General features: G+C 34.2%; 2 protein-coding genes across 2 annotated transcripts; both read right to left on the minus strand.

The window, feature by feature from the left end:
• Positions 1-84: 84 nt before the first annotated feature.
• On the minus strand, positions 85-10,730 carry LOC130814748 (protein EARLY FLOWERING 5). The gene is made up of 9 exons (XM_057680930.1): positions 10,441-10,730; positions 7,246-7,339; positions 6,294-6,379; positions 4,578-4,627; positions 4,424-4,493; positions 4,079-4,160; positions 3,574-3,965; positions 2,720-3,226; positions 85-690 (listed from the first exon to the last, which is right to left on the minus strand). The coding sequence occupies exons 1-9, from the start codon at positions 10,522-10,524 to the stop codon at positions 478-480; spliced, it is 1,578 nt and encodes a 525-aa protein (XP_057536913.1). The 5' UTR covers positions 10,525-10,730; the 3' UTR covers positions 85-477.
• A 1,535-nt stretch (positions 10,731-12,265) lies between these two features.
• On the minus strand, positions 12,266-15,218 carry LOC130814749 (60S ribosomal protein L30-like). Its single transcript, XM_057680931.1, has 4 exons — positions 15,035-15,218; positions 14,813-14,918; positions 14,154-14,255; positions 12,266-12,553 (listed from the first exon to the last, which is right to left on the minus strand). Exons 1-4 carry the CDS (start codon positions 15,053-15,055, stop codon positions 12,444-12,446), a joined length of 339 nt encoding a protein of 112 aa, XP_057536914.1. The 5' UTR covers positions 15,056-15,218; the 3' UTR covers positions 12,266-12,443.
• Positions 15,219-16,673: the final 1,455 nt, after the last annotated feature.

Consider the following 16,673-nt stretch of genomic DNA (forward strand, 5'->3'; position numbering starts at 1 on the left):
CATCCATCGATAAAATAGAGCATTTGAAACAATAAACATGAATAACAATTCTCCATGTAAACTGCAACTGAGCTTTCCAAATTAATCTTTCATCCCTCTTCGTCGATTTCAATACGAAAGCCTTTTAAGTGCGCAGTAAATCATATAGATGATTCTTAGCCATTAAACTCCTTTGCACCCTAAAATAATAGGAGTAGTTGTTTACAGAAAAAAACTGCAATAAATTGGAGAGCAGTAGAGAAAAAATTGTTATTAGATGTAAAAGAAAAAGTTATACTCCATTTGGTTCAAGGAGCAGTTTGAGAAAATTACACCAAAAATTAGAATCTCAATCAAAGCATACATAAATGGTGTACTTCTAAAACATTAGACTGCTGCAGACGTTGACAAATACTCAGCTCACAAGCAAAAGTTCCAAATCAACCATGAACCCCTGTAACTTCAGAGCATCATGCATCCCTTCGGACGAAAGGTGTTTTAACTATCTAGAGCACCAAGTGCTTTCATGTCCTCCAAGAAGGCCATATAAGAGTCGTCAATGCTCTGTGGTTTAAGTGCGGGTGCACTTGTAACTGATTCTGGTTTTGGAACTGAAATCACAGGCGGCTGATTGATAGCTGTGCTTGTAGATGCTTTTGGTTTTGACTTCGGAAGAGCAGACTCTCTTTTAACACGTACAGATGCAGGAACCTGAGTATTAAAAAATATAGATGAGTACTTTCCACCAAAATCATTATACCAGCCTCATTACACCAAAATCAATAGAATAAGAATGACTGAAGAAATAGGAAATGTAGCACGAAACTACCTTCAGTATACCACCCTCTATTCTCAAACCTAATCGATCAACATTAGAGACCCCAAGTTTACTTCTGGTAAATCCTCAATTCATGAAGAGTTCAACGACACCCCAAAAACCGTGTTCTCTCTCTCTCCTTCAACTCTTATCATCCTAAATCCCTATCATTATCTCAACACAAAAATGCTGAAATGGTGCCAAGCTCCGACAACTGTGCAATGATGCAAGAGTAGAAGTTTGGTCGTGTTCTCAAGCATGCCGAGGCAAGTGGAAAAGGAAATTGGAAAGCCAAAATGCAATCACAACTAGACACTTACTACCTGGTAAGATCAGACGAGGAACAACAAGCATTTCATGTTGTGGTGAACTTAAAATGCAGTGCTGATTTAAGATCTTATGAGTTATAAAAATGTTATACTACCAGCCAAAAAAAAGATATGTACTCAACAAATCATCCAAAAATAACCTCCAAATTCCTCACACCCATCGCCTCCAGAAGTTCAATGAAAAAGAAACAACAACTTCCAACACTAACAATCGCCACGTCTACATTCACCCCTTCACTAGTAGGCACCCTTTCTCTTGCTCCACCACTAAATACCTTCCAAATTAAGGAAAAGGATAATTTTGAAGCAGCAATAGTGGCTAAAGTTTTGTAGGCCCCACAAATAACCCCCAAGAGATTGAGATTTGAGCAATAGCTTTTATTTTTGGTAGCCACAAGAGAAAAAGCCCAATTCAATCTATAGTAATAAGGGGTGATTTGACAAATTTTGTCATAAATCGATGGAAATCTTATATACATGATTCCTTGGAACCAAAAAAAGACATGAGTTGGGTTTTAAATTTTTTTGGAAGTTATAAGAATAGATGGTCAACTTGAGGGAAGGTGTTAAGAAAATTCAAGAACTATTGAGCAAGACGGCAACAGGAAGACAATTTTGGGAGATTTCAGAAAAAAACTTGCATGGAAATAACTTTGGATTTGGATGGAGATGCATAAAACTATCGCAATAGATAAGTGACTAGAAAACAAATGAGATGAAACAAATGCAAACCGAAGGATTGTAGTAATTCAATGTAACCAGGGTGACAATATATAAGGAGTATACAAGCTAACATTGCTTTTCTTAAGGATTTTCAAGAAGATATCATAAACTTCATGCACAACAGATGTAAACTAAACTGTCTCAAAAGCTTTACAGCTACTTGAAGAAATTAGAGTCGGGTGGAAAAGAAAAAAAGAAAAGGAAATAAGTAACTTATTCATGTTTGACTATAAAAATTATATGTAAAGGGAGTGATACGGGAAAAGGACAATTAAAGCCAAATGATATGACATCTTGCAGTTCATCAAACCAAACACTGGACAATATTACTTTACTAGGAGTAAAATAAATTATACTAAAATGATCTCACGTTTAGCAGCAGCACTCAGCAAGAGTGTACACTTGACAAATCATATCAGACCACACATAGGTCTATTACTGTCCATCACACATTGTGTAAAAGAATAATGTACATTTTAATTTTTCTTCGTGTAAACTGTTAAAGAATATCCCAAAATTGTCTCTGCTGATCAGATACCAAAAAATCTGTGAACTGCAATTGCACATTCAATTGTCACACAAAACCTTTTAAATTCAGCACCTTTTCCATATTTGAAGTCTTTGAAAACACGTTTCATATAAAAAGCAAAAAATAGCTTCACGTGAGCATTACAATAGAAACCATCACTTCAAATCACAATGTGCCATCTAAAATTAGAAGAATCATTCAAAATAAAATAAATTCATGTTTAAAAAATGCATTTTAAAACACAAAGTACTGTGAAGCCAAAAGGTAAAACTTCAAACAGCACATTTCAAAAATACTGCAATGATTGATGCAATAACTATTTCAAGCATGAGGTGAACATACCATAGCTGTAAGCTCAGGGGTATGCTGAGCAAGAGGTCTCTTTAAGACAGTGGGTGCAGCTGACTTAACATAAGACGGTTTTTGTGGAACAGTTGGTCTCATTGCAGTTACATCCTCCTGTAGCATCATTGGTGGTGGACCTGGTGGAAGTGGAGGTCTCATCATAGGCAGTGGTCCAGGGGAAGGACCAAATGGTGGCCTTGGCATAAGTGGTACCATACCAGGGGGTGCAGGCGGCCCAGGAACCCCAGAAGCAGATAATGGTGGCCTCATTTCTGGTGGAGGAGGTGGAGGGAATCTTGATATACCTGGAGGTAATACATCAGGCTGTAATGTCGGGAATGCTACAGGTCCTGGAGGCTGCCTTGGTGGTGGAGGAGGAATCAGTTTTAGAGGCTCTTTTCCCATTTCAAAATTTTTGTTATCATGTTCAGCACCAGACTGACTTTCAAGTGACTTAGGAGGGAATCCAGGCGGTGGAGGTGGTGGCGGGAGCATATTTGAGACCTGCACCAAAGTACAGACATCCAATCACTTATTTCTCTTTGATAATATTCACAGTTAATACACAATTAGGCACTCGTGAGACTAAGAAAGAACTAAAATTGAAGTCAATGAAATTTAAGCCAAAAGAAATAAGGCAAGACTTATGAGCATAAGGTTTAGTAACACTGAATTTTGATTTATTACCAATTTGATTACAAAATTGGCCGGAAGAACATTAGTTTTCTCAGAAAGGGAGTGTAATCCCAAATGTCGGCCAGAAAAAAGCTGTGGGGGTTGGGGCAAGAGCCAAAAGCATAATTGTAATTTGTAAGTTCAGTGAGATGTTTACGAAGCCAAAGATGAGGTACCTGCATATCTTTTGAAGAAGCCCCATCCAGAACTAAATTTCTATTACTATCCCTCTCACTATCAGAAGAGCCTGGTGGTGGAGGCGGTATGGACTGATGGGGTGGAGGCGGTGGGGGAAGACGAATCCCAATTTGTTCTCTAGGAGGAGGACCAGGTGGTGGTGGTGGAGGCAATGCAGACGCCAAATTTGAACCTGCAGGGTTGGGAGGCATTGGTGGCGGAGGAGGTAAGGGTAGAGAAACAGGCGTATCAATAGTATTTATGGCATCAGGATCGCCAACTTGTGGTAAAGGAGGAGGTGGAGGTGGCGCAGGCAACTCAACATCATCAGGACCTGCTGAAGGCCCAGCATCTGTAGATGTGGAAGCTTCTGACAAAGAAATTGGAGGCCCTGCATTTAAGTCGGAATGTTAACTAAAAGAGGGAAGACAACATAAGAAAATGGCAATAAGCAGAACAAGAGATACATCAGATAAAAGAACTATAAGGACATGAGTAGAAAACCTATAGAAGACTTGTACATAGGAGGTTTCCCTGGGGGAGGTGCTCCAGTGGGATTCAGTGTTGGATGATAATAAACAGAGTCCTGTAGGGCAACACCAAAAAACAAAAGACAAATATAAAAATGAATATGTATATAATTTTTAAAAAGGCAAATACACGTCACAGCAGCAAGTCGAAAACATGTTCCCTCAAACCATTTTAAAAGCTTGAACTTTTTAATATACACTAGTAATGCTCCATAGTGTAAATAGTTGCATTTATATATTAAGCATGATCTCCTATACAAGGCATTCAAAGTGGAGCAAAGAGTATTACAAAGGACAAAAAGGATCAGGGATGGTTTACTTCAGGCTGTGGGTGCTTTGCTCTATCGTCTTCTTCAGCCGATGTCCGTCTACGTACAGGTCCCAAATGGCTGCAGGAGATTCACCTTGTATCAGAAAAAAAGAAATTCAATGTAGAACTGTTATCAAGTAAGACAAAATTCAAGATAAAATACCTGAACATTACTGGTTCCTCGCCCTTCTCCTTCATTTTTTCTTCATACTCCTGTCAAACAAAAGCATAGATTATCACATAGCCCAGCATTGATCTAAACTAATGAGCTGCCACTTGCAGAATTTAGGATTCATGAAAAAAAAACTAATTACCAAAATAAAGGTGAATGTTTAATTGCACAGAAAATAAATGTATCCCAGAAAACACCAAACATAATCAGCATGTGCAGATTTGCAACAAAGCAAAAAACCCACGGGAAATAAAGACAGAAAAGCGAACAAAAATGATGATATGCATTGAAAAAATACAAGTATTGTCGGTGTAAGTAATATAATCTTCCTAACTGGAGCCTTTAACCCCAATCCAAGTTACTCTCATCCAAACTATCTTATCTCAAATCGTTCTGGCACATATGACCATGACAGAGGTGTTATAAAGTTAGGTACAAAAGATCTCTTTTTAAATAAGTGTTTCAAGCACCTTGGATCAGGTTTTGACATAAGATATTAATCAAGTAAAGCATAGGATCCAGTGTGGGTGGCTCAAATGCATAGTTAGCGACCGAAATATTAGGCAACCAAGGTGTGTCACAAAGGTTAAAGGGAAATTTCTACCAAACTCACATCAGACCAACACTAATATATGGTCTTTTGGGAGTAACTAATATGTGTATGTTAAGATACACGAGGGAGTAGGGACCACATGCTATAGAATAGAATTTGAAATGGACATAATAAAGGGTTTTGAACTCGACATTATTGAAGAAGAAAAAATAAGAGAAAAGCATTTATGTCGGATTGGTCACCTGCAAAGAAGACCAAAAGATACATCAATTGTAAAAGTGAACAGTTGGAACTTTGAAAAGCTTAGAAGAGAAAGTGGTTGACTAAAATTCATAAAGATAACATGAGTGAAAAATAAAATGAATTAGGATTTACTGCAGCATATAGATGGAGAAGAATTATGAAGAGAATGTAGTAAACTAAAATTTATCTAGAATAATGAAGCTTAGCATTTAAATGATACTCAGAGGGATTTGTTGCATTGCAGTTCATGTAGTTCAACCTATATAGTGGGATCTAGGTTTTGCCATTCTAGTTGTTGTGTAGGGGTGAGCAACTAAAAAAGATCAATAAGACCTAATGCATATGGTAGGTGAAATCTGACAACATGAGCATTTTAATGCACATGTTTACAAATGACCCATAATCTTAATCTACAAGAGCCAAGAAGTGAAACAATGTCCATCCATTCAAAGAGGATTAGAGTTCCCAACTATTAGCTGTAAACCTCACAAGAAATTCAAGGGCTTAGGTTCAGCCCTAGCTTCATACACATAAATTTTACATTAACACGTAAAATGATTTTGTTTGATACTCATTATCAAATTCTCATTTGGTCATTCCACCGCTGAGTGCATGTGTCATTAAAGGTAGTTGAATGGTTGAATATGTTCAAACACAACATTTTCAGCGGAATCCAATGAAACTCCTTTAATTCCACAAAAAACATCCATTAAAGATAGTGGCATTGTACAATAGCATTTAAAGAAACACAAGTTCAGACACTTACTTCCCGTGGTTAATTGAAAAGCACAAGTGTATAATCTAGAGTGGACTATATTAAGTTAGATAAGTATGACTTTCCACATATGATACATGCATCAAAGGCAAAAAAAATAACTTGATATATATGCCAAAAAAATATACATAAATACCTTTCTCTTCTTCATAACAAGATTTAAAGTGTCCTCAAGCTGCCTTTTCTTATGCTTCCTTGCCTTGTCGAGTGCACCTTCAGCCTCTGTATTTACACAATCGAGTGAACACATACACTCAAATTGAAGAATACAAAAATATCTAAGAATATAGTTCCGAAGACAAATAGAAAATGCACAACAAAAAGGACAAATTTTGATGATTTCAATGGCGTTGCGGCAATCATATATGTCTCCCACTAGAAAAGAAATTTGACATAAAGAAACGCTTGATCAATCTCACCTCATTGTGGTGATGCACCTAAATTTTTTTAAGTTTCATTCCTTTACATTCAACACAACATTTTTCTCAAAGAATAGCATCTTATGACCACTTGAGATAGCCTCTAACTAACAATTTGCAGGCAACAAAGTTTAAAGCTAATAATCTGTATGACTATCTGTACTACCACCTTCTCATACATTAAATTAACATTAACCTTGAAGTAAAGACTTATATTAGCTAAGTAAGAACTAAGAACAATGCCCCCTTCTTGCATAGAAAGAAGACCGCCACATAGCAAGTACAGCGACAACACCAAAGCCGTAATCACAAAGCATATACATCATTCAGCCTTGTCTAAAACTTATCTACAACAAAGAAAATCAATTTCACAATTACAATGATCACCCACATATATTCTTCTCCACCACTAATTCCTATTAATCGTCATATACTCCTATAAATCTGAATTTACGTCATTGCAATCAAAAGATTATTATTTGTTAAAGGTAACAAGTTGGGAAGAACAATAATATATGTAAGCTATTACCAAAGAAATCAAATCTTGTCTAGTTAAAAAAGATCTAGTTGAAAAACAGGGTCGATAAAGCAACTAAAAAATACACAACAAGCAAGCCATCAGAATCTATAAGGTAGAAGCAAAAAAATATTAAAATGGAGCCAACTTACTCATCACCTCCAATTTTTGAATCTGATCTTTGATCTGGTCAGGATCCTTCTTCAACAGGCCCACCTCCCGGACCTTTTTTCTCTCTTTCTTGTTCTGACCAAGTTCAAGGAAAACATAAAAATATCAAGATAAATCAAACTCAAGCATTGTTTTTATACAAACAAATCATCAAAACATATTAATATAATTTTCAATATACATAACACATCTAAAACCAATATGGAATTGAAAATGCATTTTGAGCATAAATTAACTAAATGAAATACATGATACCCAACATTAAAAGCATATAAGAACACACCTTATTGTAAAACACAAAGGGTAAAACAAAACCTATTGTTACCATTTATCCATTGCATTACAACTCGAGTTGGCAATGGATTGTAGGTGGATTCGGATGAACCTCGACTTACCTCCATCCACTAAAATACCAACCACCAGCTGCCCACACTCAAACAACATCCACTTCTAGCACACTCATCAACCATGAGTTGAAAAATTAACACGAATAAGTACTTACAGTCATATTATATAACACGTGATTAGCCAATCATGATTCAAAATATTGAGTGTTAGATTTTAGAAAACTATTAAATCTACAATTCTACATCGCACTACTAAAGTACTTACTAATAGCAAAACAAGTTTAGAATGGTTCAAGATGTTAATGATGCAAGAATATGGAATAGGTGTAGAAAAATATCAAGAATATGAGGTTAAACGGGAATATTGAGATCAACAACTCACTATAGTACTTTAAATTATAGTGGTCTTATTTGTAAATAAATTCAAGATAAAGATTAACAAAGGATGAGGAATACCATATTAATAAATTGCTTCACTTGAAGGCATGGGTAAGGGTTCGTTTGCTAGTCGATTAGTTGATAATGTGTTAGGTGGATTTATAATACAATTTTAGAGATTATAATTATTCATAGAACTCGACTCAATATGTTAACTCATTTTATGAAGGATATGTAAAGAACACTCATACTAATTAGAACTTAGAAGGACATACTATAATTTTAAAAGAAATAAAGATGGTTCCTAGTTTATATAGAAATTACTTGCTGTTGAGTTGCTCAACAAAAATATGCTTTTATGTATTAAAAAAAACATGGAGTACAAATTGATAGGGATGGAAAAGTCAAAAGAAAAGAAAGAGGGATAGAGAGAGACAGAAAGAGTTATGTTCTTTAAATCATATGGGTTACTACAAATTCTAAGATCTTCCAAACTCCTAGCTATCCTAATTCCCACATGACTATTTAATTAATAGAAAAACAATAAAAATAAAAAGAGGACATGTTATAGAATGAACTACCGACCTTTGCACCTTGCCTTCACGAACAAAAACCCCAAGAAATCAAATCTTTTTTTCTAAAATTTACATCTATTAACAGATCTTAAGTGTAACCATTTGAAGACTTTTGTTGATTTTAGTGGTTTTCTTGGCAATCAATTTACAAAATGGCGACAAAGAGTTAGCGTTAGAGGATGGGTATGCTAATTTGATTAATATGGATCGGAAACCACCCCTCAATTGAAACACTAGTACACCGCATTTGAAAACCGTTGAGCTGAATCCCAACAAGGAGCAAAGATACATGTTCAAACAAGTTTTCATCAACATGATCAGATATGGTGAATCACTATAGCATTAGGGTGATATATTGAACCTAACAACAACTATAACACCAAGTGATGAACTACGACAAATTGTTGAAGCATTGCCTTCAACACGAATGACTAGACTCAACATTCAGCAAACTAACTTTCCAAACCTTACAAAAACTACAAACATATTTCATGAAAACCAAGAATCTAGCAAACAACAGCATAAGCAACCTTTACCATCAACAAGCAGGAGATATTAGGATGAAGGAAGATCAAAATAGGAGCTTCTAAGAATGAGAACGATTTTTTCGTAATATTTAAAAAAAATAATCTCTACAAAAGAGAGGGTTCAAAGGAAAAATTCTGACTCTTTAGAGTTCAGTCTTCTCTCTCCTCCCTTTCCTTCCTCTCCCTTGTTTATCCTTCCTAGAGAGTTACCCAAAACAAGCTATAAAGAAAATCAAGTATACCTACTAACCATAAATATTTCAACAAGAAAATTCTTTGCCTTCTCCCTTTATGATTTGAACATGATGGTGCTCCATTTTTTTGTAATATACATATATAACACATGTCTATCTAATGACACATTTAAAAATCATAAAACTCATAATAACGGAAGCCTTAGTGGTGTAACTAATCTTTTCAAAACTAGGAGCCAGAGGTCAAGAGTTAAAACATTTGCTCCCTCATTTTTAAATTCTAGTTTAGTGTCTAATAAAGTTTCTCCCTCTCTAATTATCTCTCAAGTATTGCCACTGCTTAGTGTCTAATAAAGTTTCTCCCTCTCTAATTATCTCTCAAGTATTGCCACTGCTTGAGGTAGTAATCACTCTTAACAACGGGGCTACGGATTCTCCAAAGTTTTAACATAATAGATCACAGTAATATAGCTTCAAGCAGTTCATAAATTTCATTGATTCACCAAAGAGAAGGTGAATAATTTTATTGTGCCTATAAGCCCTTGTCCAATCAAAATTAAATTTTCAATAAACCGTATCTAATAAACCTTTGGTCAATTAGCATCATCAGCACTCAATAAATTCATAACCACTATCAAAAGTGATATAGATGGTTCCTACCATAATAACACGCTGTTCAATAACATCTTTATAGATTAGTGATTGTCATTTTATTAAAAATTTCACATATTATAAAAATTGCTCCAAAGCTAACATAATTCTTGAGCATAATAGTTAAAATAAAACAGTAATTATAATTTTATTCTGCTAAAACCCAGCATATTGAGCAATCGATTTGCTCTCCCCATAGCTTTGTAACATTTCCATCGATACTTGGGTAGTACTCGTACACCAGTTAGTTTAATTTGAGAATAATTCGAGAATGGACAATTGAGCTACATCAATCTCAGTCAGTTCAAATAAGAACAAATTTAACACTACAGAAACATTAAAGCAAGTATACAATTGCTTAATCCAACAAAAATTTTCCACAACAATGAACAAAATAAAGATTATGGTATAAGAACAAACGAAACCCTAGAGTTTAAAACAGAAAGAAAACACATAAAAGTTAATCGAAAAACTGAAAATGAAAAGGGATAAACAAAACCGAACCCTTTTTAATTCCTTTTTGCGGAGTTCCTTGCGGTAAGCATCAGTAGGATTCATGACTTTGCCTCCTTTCGTTGTCTTCACCATTTTTGCCGATCTGCAAAAAACCTTCTTCTTCTTATCTCCTTTTCTTCTTCTGTCGCTGTTCTATGACTTAGTGTACTGAAAAACCCTCGATTGGATTTCTGCGGGAATTCGCCGGGGGTTCGCCCAAAATATCCTTTTTCTGTTTATGCGTCTACTTTTTCTTTTTTTATTATTACGAAAATTCATAAACTTACGGTAATTATAGTCTCCCACACACTATCATTTTCAATTTGTTTTTAATTAGTATCTTAGGTTGCTTACTTAATTTATACTTCGTCCGTTTTTTATTAGTTGCATCTAAGGATAATTTGGCATTATTCATCAATGTCACTTAATTTTCATATTGTTGTTAATCTATAAATTAAAGCATAATCACGTGAAATTTTGTTAGAATCGTCTCAATGTGAATTTTATTGATTTTTAATTTCTGTAATTTTTTAATGTGTATAATTAGAGACATTAACGATTGAATTAGTTCATTGGGGTGTGTAAAAGTGTTCTTGAGTGCAAGTGAATAAAAACGGAGGAAGTATTACGTTAGAATATAATTATATGTGATTATCTCGGAATGAATTATAATATTAATTTTTTTTAAAAGTGTTATTTTTTTAATTATGTTCATTCAAAGATATAGACTATTAAAATAATGTGTTGGCATATATGAAAAACAAATGGAAATACAACACTAGGATGGAGATAGTGGACGATTGCCATTTGTCAAGGCCTAAGGGTGGGTTTGGCTTGGTTCGACTAGAACTAGATTTGTTTATTTTGTGAATCTAGGTTTATATAGTTTGAAAATTGTGTATTTATTATAACACTGTCATTTTTGTATATTTAAAGTCTAACTAGATCTAAAATCTATCTATGGTTGAGTGATTGAGTTTAAATATAAAATGGATCTAAATAAATTTGAAATGGGTCTAAAATTAATATTGGGTAGAGTTGTAGATCAAGTAATAGTTGATACTCATTCTAAGGCGGAGCTAAATATGAAAACGTGAAATTCAAACTCATTCATTTTTAGCCTTGAAATTGGATTCATTGATTTTCAAAAAAGCTACAGTCAAACGCAAATTATGTTTAGGTGTACATCAATACTAATAATGTTTTTAACTCATGATCATCCATCCTACTCCTCAAGGTTGGCCTTGACGGACTGAGATTTAAGAAATTCGAGATGAAATATTAATTATGGACTACTAACTATTCACATGTTTTTATGATCGGCCTCTAACTATTAACTATCAAAAGATTGATTTTCTAATATTTTTTAATGGATTTGGAGCACAGATTTTCTTGCTCCAGGAGGACCAGGACAGAACCTATTAGTCTTATTAAATGTTTTGATAATACACCTTTTTATGGTGTTCAATCAGATGTGGGTTGTCAATCGATTTTGTTATTGATCAATTTGTTGGTTGAATATAGGATACGTGACTAGCAATGCTCAGTTCAAATCAATTAGATATTGATCCATCAGAGACCGGTTATTCCCATGACTATATTGGCATCAGTGCAATTGATACACAAGCTGCACTGCATGGAGTGAATAGTGAGACGTTTCGCTAGATCATAATGATGATATAGTAAACCTTTTGTGGTGAATCAGTTGGACAGAGATTGGGCGTCCAATCAATTACTCGTACTCGACCTCTTATCATCATTACATTTGATATAATACCGCTTGCAGCAATGAAACTCGAGTAACACTACTATCATGCTATCATAAAACAAAAGGTGCTTGATGGATCTAAAGAGCTTAAATATGAAGAATAAATTCATTTCAGTCACAAGCTAATTCGAATAATCAAACCACCAAATATGTCTACAACCAGAGCACTGAAAACAGAAAAGTAACTCTCAAAACTGCTTTCAGCAAAGACACTGAAACAAAAATCCACCTAAAGACTAAATGTTTAGTGATCACCAGGCATGCTCTTGATAATATCTGAATCACCTGGATCAATAATGCTGAGACAGCACACCCTGAAGTACTTTCCGCAAGCAGTTCCAAGATCGACGTTGTCTGAAAAAATAATGGCAGTATAGTTCAGCACAATTGATATCCTCATTTCAAATGACATTTAAGTGAGACATGCTCTGTTGTCATAGGCTCAGAAATCAGAGCATTTAGAACAAAGATAGAGTCCATAACGTTATCGGCCCGTTTGGTTAGGGTTATTAAATGGTGGTAATGGGAATGATTTATAGTGTAAAATTTCATCAAAAGTTCTATATCATTCCCATGGTAATGAAACTTTGATCACAAAAAAGTTTTTTTGTTTATAAATTTCCATTACCACCTAATACCACCTCTTCAAATGGTAATGCATTGGAATGGATTTTATGAAGAAAATGAGATGATTGAAGTTGGACAAGCATGGCCATCAAGTTAGCCAAAAGATTTTTCAACCAAAATTACACTAGTTTTCATTCTCATTACCACCGTTTATTATAACCTACCAAACGGGCCGTATATGTTAAAATACATTTGAGCCATAGGCAACCTTGCTAAAATGTAGAAGTAAACAAACGAGTGCAAGCTCTCATGTTTATTGCAGAAACTATGGTACCTTGGTTCATATAAACTAAAAAGTCTTCACTAAGCATCTAAATCTGAAGTATAAGACATTGTTTCTATAATTGCTAGTAGAAGCTCTGAGAAGATCTGTGTCGATTGAGCAGTTTCAGGTCGGGTTATTTTGGTCGGGTCGATTTCGTGTTGAGTTCAGGTTGACCCAAGGCATTGGAAACAAGAGGGAGCTCAAAAATTTGTGAAAGTGTTGTTGATATTCAATTCTTTGGTCTCTTCGATTGGTTAGAGATGAATAGACGATTTTTAATGATTGTTTCTTACCGTTGGAAATCATTTGGGAGATCTAAGTTCTTAGCATCTCTATGGGCAAAATCAAATGGTCTATTTGAGCACTGTACTCTGAATGATCTTTGTAGGAGTAATTGGAGGGACTATCAGTTGATCTTTTAGGGATTTCTCATCCCTAACCTGTACTTTCCCATCAATATAATTTTCTTTATCCAAATTAAAGATGTGAAAAGCACATTTTGTTTGGTTTCTCTGTCTTGTGTTTTACGTAATTTTCCAATCTCCCATATCCCTGTTCATAATTTATTCTTATGACTTGTTTAGTTACTAAATTTGATAGTCATAAGACTAAACGTAAGAGGCACACTACCAACAATGCGGAGAAATGGGATGGCTTATTCAAATGTGACCATTTGACTAAAACAAATTGCCAACATAGTATAACACAAGCCAAGCTATTTTAAGCGTCTTCATCAATGGCCACTGAATAAACTGGATTAAAACCCTATTCTACAGCTATTTCACAAGATAACTAATGAATGACTGAGCATATCTGAAAGAAATTATGTACAACGTTATTTCAATTTACAACATAAATGTCTAAAAATAATACTCCATTTCATGTTCGCAAGTCACAACACTCCCCCAAGCAGCTACAATAAATCTAGATACTGAATGTAATTATTAAAATTTAAAAGTAAATTACACCTATTTGCTTCCAAAATAGTGTTTATATATCATATGAAGCAATGGTGAAAATAACAATAACAAAAATTCAAGGTAGAGAGATAGAAACACTTACTTCCATTGTAATGGTGAACTCCAACCTTAGCCAACATAGCATAATACTCTATCTCAGACTTCCTCAACGGTGGGCAATTGTTTGAGATGATCACCAATTTTGCTAAAATAAAAAAAATAACATGTAATATCATCAATAATCAGACAAGTTTGAGAGCACCATTGGAACCTACAAAACAGCAAGCTCTAACCGTAGATAGGCATACTATACAACATAAACCACGTAATTCATGACCGGAAAATCAAGCCCATGAATCAAAAGCATCTAGGAACTAAACATTACACCAAAGATGCATTTGATCATTGATATTAAATGGTGATATTAAAAATAGACTTCATTGTTAGTTTTCATGTCATCTCCATAGTAATGACGCTTGTCCTCAAACATTGTTGTCTTTCACAATTTTCCACTACAACCCAATAAATGGTGAGAACGAATTTAGTGAAGAGAAAGAAATTAGAGTGAGACAAGAATGATCAAGAACCTTGACAAATAGATTTTGTAGCTAAATTGAATAATACATTTTCATTATCATTCACACCATTTACTGCTAACAACAAAGCTGACTGTGAATGCAGATCTATTCACCAAATTTATTAAAAAAAATCGAAAATAAGCTAAAATGCGGAAAAATCACAGTAAAGATCTTTAAATTTAACCTTTGGAAGTTCTGAGTGTTCTGAGAACAGTTTTGTAACCCAGAGTGTACTTGCCACTCTTCATCACAAGAGCCAATCTATTGTTGATGCTCTCATGAGTCTTCTTCTGCGAATATCGCACAAAAACAAAATTCAATATTGATTTTTTATCAATGTCAAAATTCATCTAAAATTAAACAGATAATCAACAGATGATAGAGATGATTGAGAGGAGATAATTACCGTCTTCTTGGAAGAAACCATGATGAACGATTCTGGAGGAGATGCTACGATCAGCTGGAACCCTTAAAGGAGTGGAAATTAGGTTTATACGTTGGAATTTGAGAAATGAACTGAACTAATGAGTGCAAGGCCACATAAACTGTTCATAGATCTCCATCTAACCAATGGGCCTAGAGTTATTATGGAAAGCCTAAAACGTAGTTCGACTTTCTTTTGTACTCCATATGCAAAAATCATAACTTTAGCTGAGTTTTTTAATGAAAAAATGTTTTTAGTTGAGACGTCATAAAAGCAATGAGTTCATATATTAGTAATTATGTTAGTTGGACTATTTAATTCATGAATAAAAAACGTATTGTAGAGAGATTGTACATACAATAATTTTGTGTATTTTTCTAGAGTTATTTGAAATATACATGAAAAGGTATGCATGGCTTGGTAGTAATAGTCGATGAGCTATTAGCATCGCTAAAAATATTGACTCTAGCATGTGAACTAAGGTAGTACAAACAAATCAACTTTGCTAGCCCTACGAGTGAACTAATTACTGGGCTATTGTTAGCACTGCTCCCAATGCCTCGAGGTTGACCTTCAACCTGTCCCCGAGGATGACTCCTCCAATCCTCAACATCAGCACCATACGAGGTTGATAAGAATCAATCATCTCTCACGTAGTCAAGAACAAGACTATGTACTTAACCTAAGATACTAACCATTTGAGCTTCACTCAGTCACTCTCTATCAGCATGATCTTTAACACAACACTAGATCCAATGATATACCTTTATTATGGGGTTATCTCTAATCATATCATACAATCTAATAAAATCATAAAATCATATCATATAATCTAATAAAAAAACTGTAAAATTTCACGTGGCATTCTTATAGAGATTTATCATCATATCATACAATCTAATTAAAAAATGCAAAATTCTATGTGGCGTTCTCATAAAGATTTGCCATATGAAATAATTTTTAACAAAGTTAAAATCAACTTATTCCTTCAATATATGAGTAATATATCACAATTAATATATGTTATTTAAAATTTTTTTGGAACATAGATTTGTTTTTTTATGTTAAGGTATTTGCTAATAAATAAAGTTTTTTTATTAAAATTTTAATTTCTAAAAAATTTCATCAAGAAACAAAAGATACATTTAGTATAAAATTGCTAATGCTTAAGCCTTAATTGATAATTATCATGCAAATCCAATAAGTGGTAAAAAATTCTATATAAGGACTTTACTAAATTTTGTCAAATGTCCTACATGTTATGAACCCAAACAATCTGTAAAAAAAAGGTGAACCCAACCGTGCTTATAGCAAATCGCAAAATAAAAACACAACATATAGGTGCATTTTAACCATGGCAAAAACTAACTAACAGTGCGACTTTACTATGATTGAAACACACCTAAAGGTTGAAGTGTGTTGTAGCCATGGTGGAGATGAATTGTTAGCACATTTTAGCCTTAACTTTTAGACATAATTAGGTTTATGAAATGCCTTACAATGCAATGTAGATCGTGTGACACTAGATACTTTCAATCTCGAAACTTTAAATGTAAAGAAAATTAAGTTTTAGATAGATAAAGTGAGTTTAAATAGAAAATATTTTTAGAGGACAGTAACA

Source organism: Amaranthus tricolor, chromosome 6 (genome assembly GCF_026212465.1).
Source record: "Amaranthus tricolor cultivar Red isolate AtriRed21 chromosome 6, ASM2621246v1, whole genome shotgun sequence".
In the NCBI taxonomy this organism is placed as follows: domain Eukaryota; kingdom Viridiplantae; phylum Streptophyta; class Magnoliopsida; order Caryophyllales; family Amaranthaceae; genus Amaranthus; species Amaranthus tricolor.